Source organism: Neophocaena asiaeorientalis, unplaced genomic scaffold (genome assembly GCF_003031525.2).
Source record: "Neophocaena asiaeorientalis asiaeorientalis breed wild unplaced genomic scaffold, Neophocaena_asiaeorientalis_V1.1 scaffold9, whole genome shotgun sequence".
Classification (NCBI taxonomy): Eukaryota; Metazoa; Chordata; class Mammalia; order Artiodactyla; family Phocoenidae; genus Neophocaena; species Neophocaena asiaeorientalis.
Genome location: NW_020171825.1, coordinates 325,402 through 345,093, shown reverse-complemented (window position 1 = coordinate 345,093; position 19,692 = coordinate 325,402). Strand labels below are relative to the sequence as shown.

Sequence of the window (19,692 nt, the reverse complement as noted above, 5' to 3'; positions counted from 1 at the left end):
CACCCTCCCACCAGTGACTATCTTTTCATTCATTTCCTTGTTTCTAATGCAAAAAACCCCCAAACCCAAAAACAATGTGGCCTGAAAGAATGTACCTACAAGTAAAAAGTTTTATGATTCTTCCAGAAGTCAGAATGATGGCTACTGGTTAGGGTTTTCCTGGTCTGACCAACTAGGATGCTGGCATATGGAACATCTCTCACCTGATTGCCCAAATAATTTAATAATTTTTCCCTCTCCTCTTGGGGCAAAAGTTGTATCTAGTGAGACACTATCCTTACATCGGCAGTTCAGAAGTTATGTTTAAAGAATGGCCAATCATTTATTCAAATAAAAAATGCTAGAAATTGAATAGTATCTTGGGCCTCTTTCCTTGTCATCATTTATAGATGCAAGGAAATCTGTTACAATCTGGGATGCAGGCTAGGATTTAACCAAATTATAAAAAGAATTAGGCCTTGGTCAGGTCAATTTTACTAAAAGCCTTTAGATCTTGGAGGATCAATGAAGGCAAGAGAAAGGTTAATCCCAAGGGCTTCTGTTCGTTGAACAAACATATCAAAGAGAAATTACATTATTCCCTTGGCCAACTTCTGACATGGATATATTCAGATGATTTGAAGAGATGTGGAATGGTAAACACACACTGGTTATAAACAAGGAACTCTTTCATTACCTCTGTTTAGTCGGGGGGGGGGTATCCCTTTGTTTTTCATGAGGTGGGGTTATTTTAATAGTAAATGCTGGTAATAACAGTCAACATGCAATCTTTCATTTTCAGTACAGTCTTTCCTAAGACAATGTTTCTAGCATAGTTGACAGAAAGCACTATCTGTCAATCATTTCCATGGTCCAGTGTGGTCTCAGAAGCAGAAAAACAAGGAGAATGTAAGGAAGAGCTGGAGGAATAAGTCAGTCATTTTGTGCTCTTTATATTTGTTTGGGAGGATGTGGTTTTTTTGCAGCCACATATTTGAGGGAGAATCAGTTGTAAGAAGAATGCAAATGTTGATGGAGAAATAGAAGGTGGGCCAGAGTGGTCAGTAGCCCGTGTGACATATGATGCTGATGTCATTATCTGAAAGTGCATGTATCCATGCCTGGTAATTAAGACATGCAAAGATAATTACGACATGGTCCCCTTTGTCAATAATATAATAACGATGGATGAATATTTTAGATGTAATATTCTAGATTTGATCATTTAGGGAAGGTATATCATGCCTCCATCACAATCATTTAAACAAGTGTATAAAATGGTTATTTGCTCTAGAATATTTCTGATGAAACTGCTTCTGAAGCTTACAAGTAGGTGCTCAAAAACCTGTTGAAAAACAGTTTGGGGTGATCAGTCATGAAATCAAATGCAAACACTGTCATATTTATTTGGGCTTTCTTCATAGCAGGGAGAAGAACTAATAAACCGATGTAGCAGTCATTTCAACTCTGAACTTGATGTCCCATTTTTGGGAGATTCAGCTCTACTCATATATCAGAAAAAAACAGAAGCAAACAAAAAGCAGGCCCGGATAGCAGCAGGGGCCTGTGAGTCCGTGGCCAGTCGATACGAGAACCAGCTCTTTCCCTTCTTTAGTCTTTACCTTCCCAACCAGAGGTTGTTAGGTTTCACTCTCTATTGAGTCAGTTGCCTGAGGGGGAAAAATCTTCACATTGCATTACATATCACTCATCTCTCTTGCCTATAGATTGCCGCCCACCCCCCTTCCTGGGACATTGATTTTCTTCCTTGGGTTTTGGAGAAAGCTTTGCTCCCTGGGCATCTCTGTCTGGCTTGCTGTCCGAAGCATTAGTCACACTTTGCCAGCAGCCGTGCAGATTGTGACACCTGCTGCTTGGCTAGGCTCCTACCTCTGGAGGACAGTGGTGGGGATTTCTGATGGGAGCCGCCGAAAACCTTTGAAGGAAACCTTTGAAGGAGAACTCTGATCTCCAAGGATAGCTCACAAGCGCTTGCTTTACCTATCGCTGCGTGGTAGACGGTGCCGTCTGTGAGATTAGATAGTTTACAGACTGGGAATGGGCTCAGAGGGAAAACCATGCCCATCTTGAGGTTTGCTGAAGGGCTCGGGATGTCCCAGCCCTGCTTCCCACATGGCCGTCTTGTCACCTCTGGCTTGAAGAACGGAGATTTTGTGAAGAATGGAGATTTAATGACAGCGAGGGTGATCTCTGAGACCCGTTGTGAACACAGAGCTGATAATCGCCCATGTTATTCACATGTGCCTTTTTACGGGCTATAGAAGATGCTCACCAACACCTCATGTGACCCTCACAGTCTTAGTGAGAGGCGGGTAAAGCAGGTATCATTCGAATCTCATTTTACAGCAGAGAAAGGAGAAGGCCTGCGAGGTGAGGTGACTTGTGGGAAACCTGCCCGGTGCTCCAGGGAAACAGTGGTGCTCAAGACATCCTCCATCCCGCCCCTGGGATCTGAAAAACTGTTTACTACAAAGAACCACCCTTCGCCACAACTTAGATAGGACTCTCTGCTGTCCCTTGTTTCCCTGTGACAAGGCCAGACACAGATCCTCCTTTTCCCATTCTTTGCCTCATAAGTGAATTAGCTCACTATTTGACTGGTTAAGACAAACTATCTGCTAACTTGACCAGGTCAAACTTTCGCCAGACTTCTCTCCTTCCCCCAGACCCCTGAACTTTGACCCACCCTAAGCCTGAGCCAAACGGGAACGTGGAGACCACTCCTTAAGGCTGACCTCAGGGAAAGGCGTTTCCTGCTCCAGTCTCTAATCACGCGCTCCATTCATCCCCCACCCGCCAGCCATACCTGGTTCTTCCTAGCTTTGCTTACCCCTCCCTGTTGCCTGACTTAAGATTAGAGCGTTCTTCCTATTGCAATAGTCTTTTTGAATACAGTCCCTCCCTACCTAAGTCAGGATTTGGTTTTTATCTGATGGGTCACAGGCTAAGGATCAAAGGTGGCCTCCTGTCACCTAGCCTTCGTCAACCATGTGGTGTGACTTTTGCACCTGCCAGGGGTGGGTGGTTGAATCGTGGCCCCGACCCCAGGCCCTGCTTATTCCAGGCTTGGTTCCCATGGGTCACTCTGTGTTCCTGCAACACTGTGCCCTGTAGGATTCTCTGGAATAAAGCTTTTACAAGAAAGGAAGACTCATCTCATACATCTGGGGCTCCAAGGGCAGATTTGTATTGCTTTGTCTCCACTGGTGTTTTACCTTAGTCTGAGAACAAGCTGTCTCTGTCCCACAAAGGAGTGAGTTAAAGAGAGGAATGGAACAAGAATTCAGGATGAAAAAAATGAGAAATCTTCCCAGTGGTTGATGTTTTGGGATAAATGCCAGGGATATCAGACATTCTTATTTGGAGGTGAGTTAAAAAAAAAATCCAAAGCAATTCCATTCTGTTAAGCTTTAGAGAGCAGAGCCGAGAACCACACATGTGCCTACATGCTCTTTAGAGATGCCTGAGCTGCAGAGTTGGACAGGTCAGCCAGCCTTGCCCACAACGGCTTTTTGGTTTCATGGAGGATTCGGATACATGATCAGGATTGGAGAAGCCAGTTCAAGGTTACCTGCAAAGTGGTCAATGGGCTCATTAGTACTTGGGTAGTGGTCTCAGTAGCTGTGTAGCTTGTTGGCCCACTTCATAGATTTTTCTTTTCTGCAATACCAAGAACATAGCAAAAGGATTTCATGTAGAAATTCTGAATTTCATTATTATATTGCTTTGTAATAATGATAATCTGTGAACTTTGCAGTCAGTATTTCTGTAGCTTGCTGGTCACCACACACTGTATACGCTCAAGTTTGCTCTGGCGAAACCTTCTCAATGAGCCGCCTGCAACATTATCGGCTTTTGTGACTGGGTTCCTTCAAATCCAATATATTCTGAAGGGTGTGATCAATAAGCAGATGGCTCAGACCTGTATACACGCCAAGAAATGAGGCACCTAATTAACAGTTCGCCCAGGGTGTGAGGCAATTGCAGAAGGGAGTGGAGACCCTGCCTGGGCTGGGGGACCCCTGCATAAGACGATCAGGGCTGGTGGTGTGACGTGTCGGCATGTCGGAAGTGAGGACACAGCCAGGACCTTCAGGCTGTGCCCATTAGGGCTTTGCAGAATTCCCAATTATCTCTTGACCTGGCCCTGAGCAAGGCCCCTTTTCATTGCCCTGAAAAAGGAGTCAGTGGATCGAAAAGAACACCTGATTCGAAGTTCTCCGTGGGTTTGGCTCTGAAGTTCAGTTGGTAGACTGAACATCACAGAACAGAACACACAGAAATGTGGTGTTTGCTGGTATGAGAGCTTGGGGGAGGCAAAAGCAGGCTTCTGGAGTGGGGCAGTTTGGGGCCCTGCACAGAGGTCAGGAAGAGGTTATGTGAGAAGAGCCTGATGAACCCCTGAGGGGTGTTTCAGTGAGTCTGTGAGTCCCACCAAAGGTCCAGAGAGCCTGGACTCCTTCCTGCCCTCTTGACTCTTGGCTCAAACAGGACTAGAAGGAGGGCTTTTTCTGCTTTGGACCTGGGCGAGCCAGCTTCTGAGTGTCCCCAGCACCAGAGGAGAGAGCCGAGTTCACTGTGACAGCTCTCCCTGGGGCCTGTGGAATACACGCTCAACCTGTCGCCAGCCTGATGTTCCCTAGCTGACTGTTTCGTTGTGCTTTCAGTGTTTCCCTGGGTAGGGCCCTACATGCTGTTTCCAACGTGAGATGCAGACTCTGAAAGAGAAGACAGTGCCTGGGGTCTGACATATCCCAAGACAACTGTCCTAATGCTCCTGGGACCGATTAAGACCGAGGAGGTCAAGCCTTTACCTGTGGGGAATGACGTGTGTCTCAAGTCCTTTGACGTAGCCTTGTGAATCAGGATAGCACGCTGACAACGAATAAACTCATTAATTCAGTGGGTGGTGATGCCAGCCCTCTAAACGTTCGAGTGGGACTTGAATACTTACTGGGCATACTACAGGAAGATTTTTAATTTTGAATGAGTGACATACAGCATTGGGGGAAATAATTGTCAATATTAAATTTAAACAGGGTATACTGGTCAAATACAGAAAGCAAAGGGATATGGAAGCGTAATTTAAGTGTGGCTTTGGAATTGTTTTGCTATTTTAATTTGGCCCCTAGCTTTTCGGATCAGATGACAGAGTATATTAAAAATGAAAAAAATTAATTTTGATAAAATGCATGTAATATAAAATTTACTGTTTTAAAGTGTACAGTTCAGTAGGGTTAAATACATTCACATTGTTGTGCAACCAATCTCCAGAACCCTTTCATCTTGCCAAACTGAAACGCTATACCCATTGAGTGACAAGTACCCCCCTCTCCCAGACCCTGGCAACCACCATTCTACTTTCTGTCTCTATGAATATGACTTCTAGGTGCCTCATATAAGTGGGATCCTACAGTATTTGTCTTTTTGTGGCTGGCTTATTTCACTAAGCATAATGTCCTCAAGATTCATCCATATTACATGGATCAAAATTTCCTTACTTTTTAAGACAGTAATATTTGATCATATGCATGGACATTTTGTTTATCTGTCCATCCATCAGTGGACATTTGGGTTGCTTCCGCCTTTGGCTATCGTGAACAATGCTGCTATAAACAGGGCTGTACAAAAATACCTCTTTGAGACCCTGCTTTTGATTCTTTTGGATATATACTCAGAAATGGTAATGCTGGAATCATATGGTAATTCGAGTTTTAATTTTCGGAGGAACTACTGTACTGATCTCCACAGCGGCTGCACCACTTTGCACTCCCACCAGCAGTGCACCAAGGTTCCAGTTTCTCCATATCCTCATTGACATTTGTTATTTTCAGTTTAAAAAAAAAAATGTTGATAGCAGCCATCTTAATGAGTGTGAGGTCTAGATGTAATTTTTGAAGGTAGTAGTGTGGCAATGATACTACATGAAAGTAAGTTGCTGAACTGAGCTGACTGGGGAAGAAAGTCTCTAGCCGTGAGTTTCCAGGCTGCACACAGGGATTTAAGGTATCAGTGTTTGGTGGCTGTCTCTTTCCACATACTGACTCAGAAAAGTGGACCTCTCTATTAATTCTGGAAACATGGATTTTGTGTTTTTAGGCTTTTGGGAAGCAAGAAAACTCAGAGTTGAGTGTACTGGTTAGGGTTCAGGCAGGCTTGGGGCTCACCCTTTTGTCCCCTGACAGGCTATTCTAATGTGCACCACTGACAGGGAGACAGACCCTGTTATGGGCTGGATCACGTCCCCCTGAAATTCATATGTTGAAGTCCTAACACCCAGTACCCCAGAATGTGACTGTATTTCGTATCTCCTCACCCTTAGATATTAGAAACGTTCAGTGGTCCCCATAGGTAGCAAATACAGTTTCAATTCGGAAACTGGAATGGTTCAACTTGAACTTGATTTAATATCTGATCTTTTCCCTTCCACTGACTCAGGCCTGCTTTAAGCTGGAAACCTGCTATGGTGGATAGAAAAGTGGCCCAATTGACAACTGGTCAACGGGGGATTTTGGTTGGGAGGTTAGACAGCTAGTGCAATGGTCTGGGGTATGTTGCACATCAGCTCAGACCAAGCCCATCTGGCAGATTTTGTGAGGCACTCAGGTAAACAGAGTGAATGAATTCACCTCTCCTGCCTTTCTTAAAGCAAGAAGCTGAATTTTGTCTCAGAGGTATAACACTCAACCCAGATTACACCAGGAGTAACTATAATAAATCCAGGACTTGAAAAATCTGTGGAACTCCAAAGCTGATGATCTTTGAGTTATACAAGTATTTTTCAAACTAGTTTCCTTGGAACACTAGGATGGTTCAGGCCGTCTTTGGGGGATGGACTGGGCTTGTGAGTTGTTATAACAAAATACTACAAATTTTGTAGCATTTGGGTGGTTTAAAACAAATTTATTGTCTCACAGTTCTAGTTCTGGAGGCCAGACCTCTGAAATCAAGGTAATGGTAGGGCCATGTTTCCTCCAATGCCCCTGGGGGAGGATCCTTCCTTGTCTCTTGCAATGACTTGTCACCCTAGGCGTTCCTTGCTTGTGGTGGCATCACTCTAATCTCTGCCTCTGTCTTCACATGGCTGTCTTGCCTCGGAGTCTGTGTCTTCATGTGGCTTTCTCCTCCCTCAGTGTCTCTCTCATCTTCTTATGACGCCGGTCATATTGAATTCAGGGCCCGCCCTACTTTGGTATGACCTCACCATAACTTAACTCATCACATCTGCAAAGACCCTATTCCCAAATAAGGTCACATCCACAGGGGCTAGGAGTTAGGATTCCAACACATCTTTTTTTTTTGCGGGGGGGACACAATTCAGTCCATAAGAGGCGGGAGACAGGCCATGTGGGTGGGGTTCTCATCTTCACCCACATTTCAACTAGGGCTGCCTTGCTTTTGCCTGCTTAATATTTTGGGATCCTCCGAAGGACTTTGAGAAAGAGTGCCACTGGAAGCCACCTGTCTGTGGTATATGCCACTTTTTACAAAGAAACAGGCAAACACATCATTCAGCTGGCCCAGAAACTGCTTTTGCTGAATGTTTACAAGCCCAGTATCTCTTCTGCGTGCTCGATCTGATTCAGCGCAGGCAGGGCACAAACGGCCAGTCCCCGCTGATGGCTGTGGCTCTTGAACCACCACTGAGAATAGAGTGAATAGCCTCAGTCTGGCCATTCTCTCCATCCCTGTTCCCTTTGAGTCCCCTTGAATCGCCTTACGTGCAATGCGTGTGTGGTCTGTTCCCCGGGGGTCTCTGCGTCAAGTATTCTATCCCTTACGCTTTCTGATGCCTTCAGAACCCAAAGCATCCCTTAATTAAAGGCAGTGGGTGGCATGATGACAGGATTAGTATCAGTGTCTGGCCTCCCTAAGGACCAGGGGACATTGTGGCTGACGTTTTCCCATCTGTATAACCAGCCTGTTTATAAGTTGATGCAAAATCTAAAAGGGGGTGAGGCATGTATCTTCTGGGCTTGCCGTCTGCTCTACTGGCTTCAGGAAAAGAGTGGCGTTAAGTCCCACGGGAGTCGTCTGGTTGTTTCCCTTCATTGCAAATGCAGGGTGCTGTGGCTTTAAGTGCATTGCTATTCTGCCCCTTGCTTCACTGCAGAATGAACAACAATGATGTTCTGCTGAACATCAATTACAGACGTTTTAGAAAGGGCTCCGCCGTTTTGTGAGAATGAAGCTGTATTACTCAAGTGTAATGAGCCAAGAGGAAAAACGTCTCGTTTTCATGCAGCACTAGTACAGACCCACGCCCTGGCTGCCAAAGAGCCTTTTGTGAGTTTGGAAGGTACAGAGTATTCACTCAGCCTTATGAGCACTAAGTGAAAGGAACCTTCTGGCTTAGGAACTGAGCTGAAATGAATAGCAGGGACAGAGCTTTTGCCAACTAATTATCGACGGAATATTCAAATACAGAGTTTGCAAAATGCCAGCTCCTTAGTGGCCCCTCCACCAAGCCGTCTCCTACCCCCCAAACACACACATGTGAGAAGGGTTTAGAAATGATCATCAACTCGAAGTAAATTCTTTTATAAATCCAATATTTATTTTATTTTCTTAAGTACAAAAAGTAGACTCTAAATGAACATAAAACGAAATAAAATCCTTTCGGCTGTACTGACTTTAATTGCCCATTATCTTATTGTCACAATTAATCATATAAACACTATATGGACTGTCACCACAATGTCACATTTATTATACAGAAGGAATGTGATATTTGGCTAGTTAAGAATGTTAAATAGACAGAAATAGATCATAAAGCAACTGGGGGAGTAGGGTGGCGGTCAAAGTATTCTGAGATCAACACTGTATTAAAAGAAGTAATCTAGGAACTTCCCTGGTGGTGCAGTGGTTAAGAATCCGCCTGCCAATGCAGGGGACACGGGTTCGAGCCCTGGCCCAGGAAGATCCCACATGCTGAAGAGCAACTAAGCCCGTGCGCCACAACTACTGAGCCTGTGCTCTAGAGCCCATGAGCCACAACTACTGACCCCGCATGCCACAACTACTGAAGCCTGCACGCCTAGAGCCTGTGCTCCACAACAAGAGAAGCCACCACAATGAGAAGCCTGAGCACCGCAACCAAGAGTAGCCCACGCTCGCCGCAACTAGAGAAAGCCTGCACGCAGCAACAAAGACCCAAGGTAGCCAAAAATAAATGAATAAATAAATAAAAAAGAAGTAATCTAAACAGCAAATTTCCAATCAAGAATTGTGTAAAGGCCCAAATGCACTTCTACTTGGTTGACCCAGCATAAAAGAACCACTGTTGCATCCAGAGAACATGGACAGCTGATGTGTGAAACATATACAATTGAGCTGTGAGATAACGAAATTGTAAGTTGGGAGTGAGATTTTGGAGAGTACCATTATTTCTATAGGAGAGTCTGGTAGCAAGGGCATTATTTTGAATTGAACACTGCAATAGTGTGTTGGGGGCGACTCAATTTCTTTGCTGATTTATGGCAAAACAGACCCACCTTGGGTAAGAGATGAAGCCAAGGGTAACATCACACATGCAAAGATTTTTAAAATGAGCTGAATCATGTAGTTTTACTTTTTTTTTTGCTAAACTCTATTATTAAAAGGCTTTTTAAGAAACTCAACATCTTTAAGTAACTATGTACCCCCAAGTGATCCATGTACAGGTTTGTTTTAAACCAGTCGGCTCTTTGGGCCCATTTCTTTGCTTGGTAGCTGCACACGCAGTTCTCTTGGGAACAGGCCAAGGGGACAGACGTTGACTTGTTCTGATCTCTAATAGCTTGTGCATGTTTTTTAAAATAACATGAGAAAAAGAGTGTACTTTTTAAAATTCAGAATCTAATTTGTAAAACTACTATCATTTTAGCATGAGCTCAGTGTTGACATTTTCAGATCAATCATAAATAAATTCTCCCAAGAGAGGTATTTCTAGAGGAAGTGGGAAAAACGTGAACTAAAGATACAGCTCCTGCACCATAAATATCAGCCACTTTGGGCTAAGCACTCTCTCAGGGGCTGAAAATAATGTGTAAGAGCATACACGAATATACCTTAGTTTACAGAGGTGGAATATAGGAAATTCTGAATGATCTACATCTGGTATAGTTGGTATAGTTGCTAATATTACGAAACTGCCATTTTGCAGATTCTCTTGAACGCGTGATAATAACCCATCACACACACAGCTTTGACAGACCCAGTTTTATGCCTTCCTATGGCAGGACAGAAATCAGTTTAAAAAATCTTGTTACAAGTTGGACTTAAATTATACATCAATTATGGATTGCTCACTGGACAATGAAAGAACATATCAGAAGTCAGTTTTCACCAGTGGACTTTCATCTTCACTGGCTTCCATCTAAATGTCCAGAAGGTCATCTCCGCTTTCGTCGCTCTCCACTGTCAGCTGCCGCGTCCACCACTTCTTAACCTCGGAACCACAGGAAGCTGTGTCTGTCATGGGGTTCATTTTGCACACGACAGATTTCATTGTGGTCCGCCCTCCAAACCGTAAGTTGACCGAAGACACCGAGTGGCTTATTGGTTTTGGTGCTGTGGAATCAACAAGAGTCCCATCAGCAGCCTGGTGTGGCTTCCCGCCCCCCGCCCCCCACCCCGTTGCTAGCCATTCCTGAAACCCCCGATGGTTCTGTCAGTCATACTTTCCAGGAGCAAGTCCTACCCATAGATGTCACATATGAAACCTTTCAAATGCCTGGTTCTTTATATTCATAGTGGACTTTAAAATTATGTTCATGGACTAGTAACACCATTTGAAAAAAATATGTTGCTTGCAATTTTGGGGGTTTTTTTGTTGTTGCTTTTTTGCGGTACGCGGGCCTCTCACTGTTGTGGCCTCTCCCGTTGTGGAGCACAGGCTCCGGACGCGCAGGCTCAGCGGCCATGGCTCACGGGCCCAGCCACTCCGCGGCATGTGGGATCTTCCCAGACCGGGGCACGAACCCGTGTCCCCTGCGTTGGCAGGCGGACTCCCAACCACTGCGCCACCAGGGAAGCCCTGTTGCTTGCAATTTGAGATAACTACAAAAACCAAAAAAATCACTGAAAGTTCCAGTTTGGGCAAATAAAGTGTCATGGAAATGTGTCGGTGTTCATTACTATATACATATTAATATAAAGAAACAACAAAGGAAAAGAAGGGATAGTGTAATACACAGTGAGGGGAGAGGAAGAGGTTTGGAGAAGGTAAGGGAGGAAAGATGTGGGTAAATAACATTTTTTTTTTTTGGTAAAAACAGAAGTGTAGCATCAGAGAAAAAGGCATGATTCCTGGACAGATTTAAAATACGCTAAGGGCAGCATTCATCTTTCCAATCCATGTGCCTGGATAAAGCAGCTTGTATGAAGACTTTGTTGACACACTCATGGCTTTGGGATTCTATCAGTCATGGTTTGGGGTCCCACTTCTGTGACCTGTAGATGTAACCAACATCAAGTTCATGCCTCTGAACCCAAGTTTCCTCAAGTGCAAAATGAAGAGATTTCAAGTTTCCTCACTGGACTGTTGTGAGAATTAAAATAGATTAAATGAGATGACCTAAGAAAATGCAGAGCAGAACCGCCATGTAGTCCAGCACTCCACTTGAGGGTGCACATGTGAAGGAGACAAGATCACTATCTTGAAGAAATACGTGTATCCCTATGTTCATGGCAGTATTGTTCACCATAGCCAAGATATGGAAACAACCTGTGTCCATCAACGGATGAATGGATAAGGAAACCGTGGTGTGTATCAAATGGAATATTACTCAGTGTTAAAAAAGAAGGAAATCCTGCCATTTGCAACAACATGGATGGACCTGGACGGCATTATGCTAAGTGAAATCAGTCAGACAGAGGAAGGCAAATCCTGTATGCTCTCAGTTACATGTAGAATCTAAAAAAGTCAAATTCATAGAAGTAGAGAGTAGAATATGGTTACTATGGGTGGGCAGGTGGGGGAAATGGGGTGGTGTTGGTCGAGGGGTACGGAGTTTCAGTTGTGTAGGATGAATGAGTTCTGGCGATCTAATGTCCAGCATGATGAATATAGTTAATAATTCTGTATTGTATACTTGAAGTTTGCTGAAAGACTAGATTTTAAGTGTACTCACCACACACACACACACACACACACACACGGTAGCTTTGTAAGGTGACGCGTGTTAATTAGCTCTACTGTAATAATTCACAGTGTGAACGTTTATCAAGACACCACACTGTACACCTTAAACGCATACAACTTCTACACAAAAATAAAAGGGAAAAAAGAAAAAAAGAAAATGCATAGCATGACACTGGGGGGGTACATCGTTGGTACCCCATCATCTTGAAATGCTCTTTTTCCTGCCCAGTGCCTCTTCAAACTCAGGGCATCCCCAATACCATGTCCCTTTAATTATCACCGTTGCTGTCACTGGGGCCACTTATGGGCCTTTGAAGCCACTTTTGACAGCATCCTTTCTTTCATCCTTTTAAGTGAATACCAAGGACTGTGCATCTCTCCTAGGTCGTCTTTCCTGTCCGTCCCTCCATGGTCTGGACCACCGCCTTGGCCCGTGTCCTCATCGCCTCTCGCCCACACTCTTACACCATCCTCTGGCTCGTAACCCTGCCTCGGGGCTCTGCCACAGACAGCCCACTCTCTACACTGCTGCCATGTGAGTCTTCCTCAGCAGGATTCCAAATGTCATGTCTTGCTCAGAAATCTCTCCTGGTTCCTGACTGCTTACAGGATGAAGCTGAAACCACTCAGCCTGTAATTTGGGGTTGTTCATGGCCTGGCCCCAGCACTTACTCAATCTTGTTTCCCCTCACTCCCGGCTTTCCTTTACCAGGTTGAAGAAAGTCCGGTTCTCTCTGATCCCTGCATAATAGCCTCCGGGGTAGGAAAAAAGAGATTCCCCTCCCTGGTGTTAAGTGGCACTGGACAAGGGTAAGGCACACTGTCTTCTGCTTTGCGGGTCAGATGTGCTACGGAAGACTTTGCAACAGTCTCTTCACTTGAATCAGGCTGAGGAGGGGACACAATTCTAGAGCCTAGGAAGCCCCCGCTTTCCGGCGGGCTCACTTCTCTACAGAGAAAACCCTGGGCCGGGCAGATCATTGCTCTCCTGCCACCTCTGCGTGGCCTGAATGGGATTATCCTGGCTTTCCAGACCCCCATGTCCCTCTAGAAGAAAACGCTCTCACTGAATCAATAAAATGTGGAAAATAATAGGACCGTGAGGCTTAGAGGAGGGAACGTGTAAGGCTCTCACAACAGTGATTGGTGTACAGTAGGTACTATAACAGATGAGATTGCACTACATAAGTTTTGTTGTTCCTTCTTTTGAGAAACCTGTGTCATTTCTGAGTGACATGTATCCACCTACTCCCTCTTAGATTAAATGAATGTTGCCTACGTTTGGGAATGCCTGGAACGTGCACCAGAAGTCCCTGGTGGTAATCGCCACCACTTTCTAGATCGTGGTTATAATATCGTTGTTAATAGGTGCTGCCTTCTCTATTAGCTGAACACAAGGGGTAATACTGTTCTGTTCAGAGAAGTTATTTCGAGGGAAATGTTTTTGATGAGGGAAATACCTTTTTCATTATTTACTGTCTATAAATATAACTTTAGAGGCAGACCTGCCTGAATCTTGAAGTTCACGACCCCAAACACACAAAGAGCATATGGATGCCCTGAAAATGCCCCACTTGCTTGAGAAAGGACCTGCCATACGTACCCGAGGGCAGGCGCCACTGGCCGAACTTCCTCTGGGGCTTCCCGGCCTCGGCTGCGTCCTGCCGACTGGCTCCCCGGTCCGACAGCGTGGGGCTCAGAAGCCGCTGCCGGCTGCTCGTCTGCAGGGGTGCGGGCGGGAGAATCAGGCAGTTATTCCTCGTGCTGTGCTCTCCTCCTCTGTGCACTGCCTGGACCCTCATTTCATTTTAAGGAAGGAAGAAAGCCCCGCAGGAAAGTAAGTGGCGAAGACAACACGGACCCATAGTGTCAACAATGGGGACAGGAAGAGTGAAAATGGGTAAAAAGAGTCAGGGAAGCTGGAAGAGTCACCACTGCACAGGGTGAGGAAAGTAGGCCCGACCCTGCAGGTAGTGCTTTTTCTTGGGCATCCCTCCCAGACTTCTCCACTCCCAAGGCCACACACCTGCCACCCCTGGGGGCACCGCCACGTACCAGGGCGGGGGGGGGGAACAGCGGGACTGCCTGGTTTGGTGACAGTACACGCTTGCCAACCCAGAGCCTCCAGAAGAGTTCTCTGCGGACAAAGCTCTAGGATGGGCCCCGGAAGAGAACAAAACTTAAACCAGTTAAGACTGAAGCCAAAGAGAAATGCCCAGATCTCCATGCATTTCACCCCATCTCCGGTTCACCATCCGCATCCCTTTATCAGCACCGTAGTCCTCACCTCTCTTCAGTGGCCCCTCTTGGGCTTTTTGACCTAAAACCAGAGAGCTCTGTTGCCATCACTTCCCCTGTCTCGCTGGCTGGGAGGCAGGAGATAGATGGGCCCCAGGCTGAACAGCTGGAGTGCGTCCCCGTGGACAGAGTCCAAGATGAAGAGGAGAAGCTGAGCCCTGCCCAGATAAGAGACCACATATTCCTCATCCTCGAGGTCAAGGAGACCTTCCCGATTACACACGCGCAGAAAGGTTCCTCGGAGGTCAGAAAGGGAGGGGGGCGCCACCCCATGGTAGGTGATGTCAGCCTACCCATAGGCCTCTTCACTAGAATCCATCTTGGCTAAGAGATGAGTGTGCACACAGGGGAGGACCCCGAGATATGCCAAATACAGGCTCAGAACCAGGCGAAGCAAGATGATTGGCCAAAGGAAGCTGGAAGAAATGCCGCATATAAGTGATTCAAACTACCGGGAGGGCGCGACTCTCCCTCTGAGCCCACCCGTGTGTCCAGCCACACGTATTCTTTTTCCTCCTAAGAAACACTTTACTTGTTTCACTACTTTTTTTCTCTTTGTGGCCATTCATTTCTACACAACTGACGGGCCAGGGCCTTGTCACTGGTGGTCTAGTGGCTGGGATTCAGCGCTCACACTGCCGCAGCCTGACTTCAGTCTCCAGCCGGGGAACCGAAATCCTGCTTCAAGCCGCTGCAGGCCAAGGTCACCCGAGATCAGCTGTCTTGCTCTTACCCCGGCACCACACGCGACCACTGCCAGCCATCCTCAGGGCAGACAGGTGGCAGGGCCACTGTAGAAGCCCCACGTCCCTGCTGTGTTGACCGTCCCTGCACAAGTAGTCGGTGGTACGTGATTCCTACTGGCTGGGGAGCCGACGACATGAATCCACCCAAAACTGGGCTGTAGAACAAGAGGGCCCCTTGGAGCATCCTGCTGGGCCACGGAGCCCCAGGCTTCAGTGTCTGTCACCTGCCCCGACTGTGTCACCACACACCCAGATCCGAGACCAGCTCCAGCCGATTCATAACTAAGCCTCACAAAGGCCAGGCCTCCCACCAGCTGCTTCTCACACACAAGCTCTCCAGGACGCTGGTGACTCTGTGCTTTTTTTTTTATGGACGTGCAGATGCAGTCTGGAAGTGAAGCTATGCCAGGCCCTAGTACACAGAAGGTCCTCAAGCTAAGACTCCCCAAATTCCATATGCTCTTCTGATGCCCAGCTAAAGAAGGACAAATCCTCAATGAGCCTGACTATTTAAGGAGGTGGAAGGCCAACTGCAAGCATTTTTGCTCATTTTACTGCAAGTTGCTGTGACTTGGTGAGGAGGAGAAAACACTTAGGACAGAGCTTCAGGCAAGCCATGTTCTCCTACGTCATGTGATGTTAACTCTTCAGACAAAAATCAACAGGATTATTAAGTTCAGAGCATTCCCACTGTTTTTTGTATCTATACAAATCAGAATCTTTTGAGATAACCTCCACTGATTCAGGGATGACAAAGACACAAACATCAACTGGATCAACGTGTTCCAGTTTTTTTTTTCCAACTTAACTTCCTATCAGAGATAGTGTCACTTGTGTAAAATGACTACGTGTTTTGCGAACACCCTCAGGTGACGGGCGCCTCCCGCCCCAACCGTACCTCCGGTTGCATGTTGTTATCCTGACTGTTGGCGTTCAGGTCCTCGCTGGGCTGCGTGGTCTCAATACTGGGTGGGTTCAGAAACCGGCTCAGCTCCTGCTGTTGGCTCTCTCTCAGGCTGTGGATGATGCTGCAGGACTGCTGCTGTTTCTATGGAAATAGGATTGTTCTTTCAGGGACCAGAATTTCAGCCCAGCATCCCCCTGCCCGCACCGCTCAAATCTTATTTTCTTCTCTCTTCTTCAAAGGACCTGAATGCCTGGTGACCTCTTAAGAGCTTCCAAGTAAAGGTTCTTAACTGATTTCCCTGAGGAATATCAGATTGCTTTAAAGGAGGACTTGGAGACTTAGGAATTGCCTTCCCATCCTGTTTTCATTTGCATAACAATTGGAATAGTTATGCTCACTGATACTACCTTGTGTTTTACTTTAAATAGAGTTTTTTTCCTTCTCTGAAAACATTTTTTTTAATCGAAGTATAGTTGATTTGCAATGCTAAGTTTCAGGTGTACAGCACAGCGATTCAGTTATACATATAGATATAAATATTCGTTTTCAGATCCTTTTCCTTTATAGGTTATTACATAATACTGAGTACAGTTCCCTGTGCTATACAGTATAACAGAAGTTTTAGATCATTAATGTGAGTTTCTATTTTTTCCCCTTATCTTACACTGTGCTCACTAAGCCAATGTGGATCGCTCCTTTCCTCTAAATTGGAAGAGGCAGGAGACTTGGGTGGATGAGTGAAACCCTTGCTTCGCTCTGGTCTTGGCTCTGGTTGGAGCAGGCCAATCCGGCCGCGGGCCAACCTGTCTTGGCGCACACTGAGGCCTGAACGGGTGAGTGGGCACTGCCCATGCCCTGTCAGGGCCTGTGGGGGGCAGACGTGATCCCTGACCTAGCAGGGCTATGGTGGCCCAGCTGCCGCAGCTGCCTTGCTATTCGAGGTTGGACTGGCTCCTTGCTCTGGGGACTTTTCCTCCTCCAATAGATATGTTTTGAAGCTGGTGTTGTTCTGAGAAACAGGATAAAAAAAAAAAATCTGTTATGGATAAATGTTTAGTGGTTAGTTTGATTTTCTTCCCCTGTGTGTGAAGCATAGGTCAAAACCACTCATAAAAGTAATAACCTAATAGAAGTGCCCACTGTAAACACAGTCTGTGTCAACACAGTGTATGTTCATGGATTTATGAGTTAGAGAGTCTTAAAGCTTATAGTTCAGGAAGCAGATCATAAACTCTGGGGAGAGGCGGTCTTTAATTAAAGATCAAACAACACTGTCAACAATATGTTGGTATTTTTAGGAGTAACTTAAAAGTAGTTTTGTAAATTCAGTTGCCGTTCAGTATGTAGAGATTTCTGGCATTGTGAACACTCATGTTTCATAAATGGAGATCATAACTATTTTAATATCCATAAACTGCTTTTTCAACATTCATGCTAAGTTATAAAAATGTGATTCAATGGAAATTTCTTATGGACTTTGCTCAAGAGGGTATGGCTGAAGGTGGACCAGAATTCAGGTTTGAATCATTGTAAGTGGATAAAGGTGACGTGGCTATGGGCTCATAAGGTGATCACAGAAGGCTCCAGCGTACGTGCTGAAGAAGCCCTTTCCGTTTGACCCTCCTTCCCCCTCTCCTTTGGGAGGAGGGAGTAAAGCCTGACGGGTCCGGCTCACTCACGGCTCTGATGCGCTTTAAGCACTTCTTCAGCCACATGCGGATGGTCTGCTTGGCCACCTCCTCCTCGATGGTGTACTCCAGCTGCTCCCTTGCGAGCAGCTCCTCCAGCTGCAGACTCTTCCGGATGTCAACCGACCGGTAGGAAAGCATGCTGGTGGGGGGGAAACATGCAGTGATGAGCTCTGAGGTCCCTGGGGTCTAGACTCTTAGAATCCAGAGAGAACATCACTCCATCCAACCAATGTAACATCTGGACGCCAGCCCTGACCAGCTGGAGGGCTTGGGCTGGTTATGTCACCTCTCTGTCTCTCTACCCTCATCTGTCACACGGGGAGAGTCATGAGACCTACCTTACTATGTGACGAAGTTCGCTTCGCTAGTATTGGCAAGGTACTTGCAACACTGTAAGCGTTTGTGAAACAGAATGTCCAGGCTAGGCCCTGACCTACATTATCAGCTGCTTAAGACTCTGGAACTTTCCCTGGAGAAGGAAGGCTGCTCTTTCTATACTTTCTTCACATTCAGATCCAATTGGTGATGGTCAGTAGGCTTGGCTGTGGGTCATGCATCCAATCCCCCCTGCCATTTCCCTCTCAATTTAACTCATTTGCTCCCTACATCTTCCTCATTCATGTTAGATGGGTGCAAAGCCAGGGTGGAACGTTCACTCCCATTTGGCCCTTGATACAATAGGCCCAGGCAGTGGCAAATGAAAGCAACACAGCTAACGTGCTGCACTGGGGCCCCTGGGCAATAAGGCACCTCATGCGTCCAGGCTGAGGGGCTCAGAGCCAAAGGCACAGCGCCTTCTGGTGCTACCTGGTGCAGCCGCGGTACCCAGGTTATTGCTCAGCCTCTGCCTACCCCGAGCTTCGAGCTCAGAACCCTCTCCATAGTCCAGATCACAACCTGGAGGCGCCGGAGGGGCCCTCCCCGTGCAGGTGCAGCCCTGGTACAATGACCTACTCTTGTTTGCTAAGGTTCTTCCCACCGTGGGCGAAGAAAGCACGTTTGCTCTTCCTCTCTTCTCTGCCTCATCAAGAATCTCATCATTGTTGAACAGTTGTCATCATATCCAGGGCTAGAGGAATAGGGAGGGGCAAAGGATGCCACCATCAACTTCGCCTGGGTCCATGTCATCAGACACACCAATGTGATCCAAAGAGGCTGCGTGTTAATTATTAGGGACAGTGATACATCTATGCACCTGACTTTCAGCCTAAAAATATTTGTCACTAGGAGGGAAGACGGAGTGACATTCTGAGAGAGATGGCATCATTTGCTGTTCATCGGTGTTTTCTGCCTCATCTTTTCCTGCCTTTTAGCTTTCCCCTAGGAAGAAGTGAAGAGAGGGAGGTAAAATCGATAACTTGAGAGAACTTCTCCCAGATCTTTCCTCTGTTCTGGTCTTTTTACAAATTCCAGTCACAACGTATTTCTGCACGCCTGAATGCTCCTGAAATTTGACACAATACCCACCATTTTAACTTGCCAGGTATAAGCAACATGATGAAAATAGTTACTGGTGGCAGAGGAGGGTTCTTGACTTCTTCTGGGGCATGGATCCTTTGGCAGTGCAGCTGATGGGACATTTCTTAGAACAAGGTTTTAAATGCATTAAAAAAATCTGCATCACAAAGGAAACCGGTTATATCGAAATACAGTTCTCAAATTATTTTCTTTGAAAAGGTGATGACATAGTCACATAAGTGCTTCTGTATTATTACATTAAATAATAACATCTAGCTGAGGTCAAATGACTACTGTTACTCAGAACTGGTGAGCATAACGGATATTTTAAGATATCAGACACACAGTAATGCGTGTGAAAATGTCTGTGATCTCTACTGGTGACAAAGATACAGGTATATCATTGAAGAAAATGCTGCATTTCAGTGAGTGATTAGTGAAAGATGTAACTGTTTCCCTTTCCAAGAC

At 45.9% G+C, this 19,692-nt stretch overlaps 1 protein-coding gene across 1 annotated transcript in view; it reads right to left on the bottom strand.

Annotated features, from left to right (window-relative positions):
* Nucleotides 1-9,097: 9,097 nt before the first annotated feature.
* The window catches only part of NALCN (sodium leak channel, non-selective), a 273,387-nt gene continuing 262,792 nt past the window's right edge, over nucleotides 9,098-19,692 (bottom strand). Inside the window, exons 40-43 of the mRNA XM_024740178.1 lie at nucleotides 17,755-17,905; nucleotides 16,067-16,216; nucleotides 13,728-13,845; nucleotides 9,098-10,551 (exon numbers count right to left, since the gene is read on the bottom strand). Coding sequence (XP_024595946.1) covers nucleotides 10,358-10,551; nucleotides 13,728-13,845; nucleotides 16,067-16,216; nucleotides 17,755-17,905 — 613 coding nt within the window. The 3' untranslated portion in view covers nucleotides 9,098-10,357. The remainder of the gene's footprint in view (nucleotides 10,552-13,727; nucleotides 13,846-16,066; nucleotides 16,217-17,754; nucleotides 17,906-19,692) is intronic.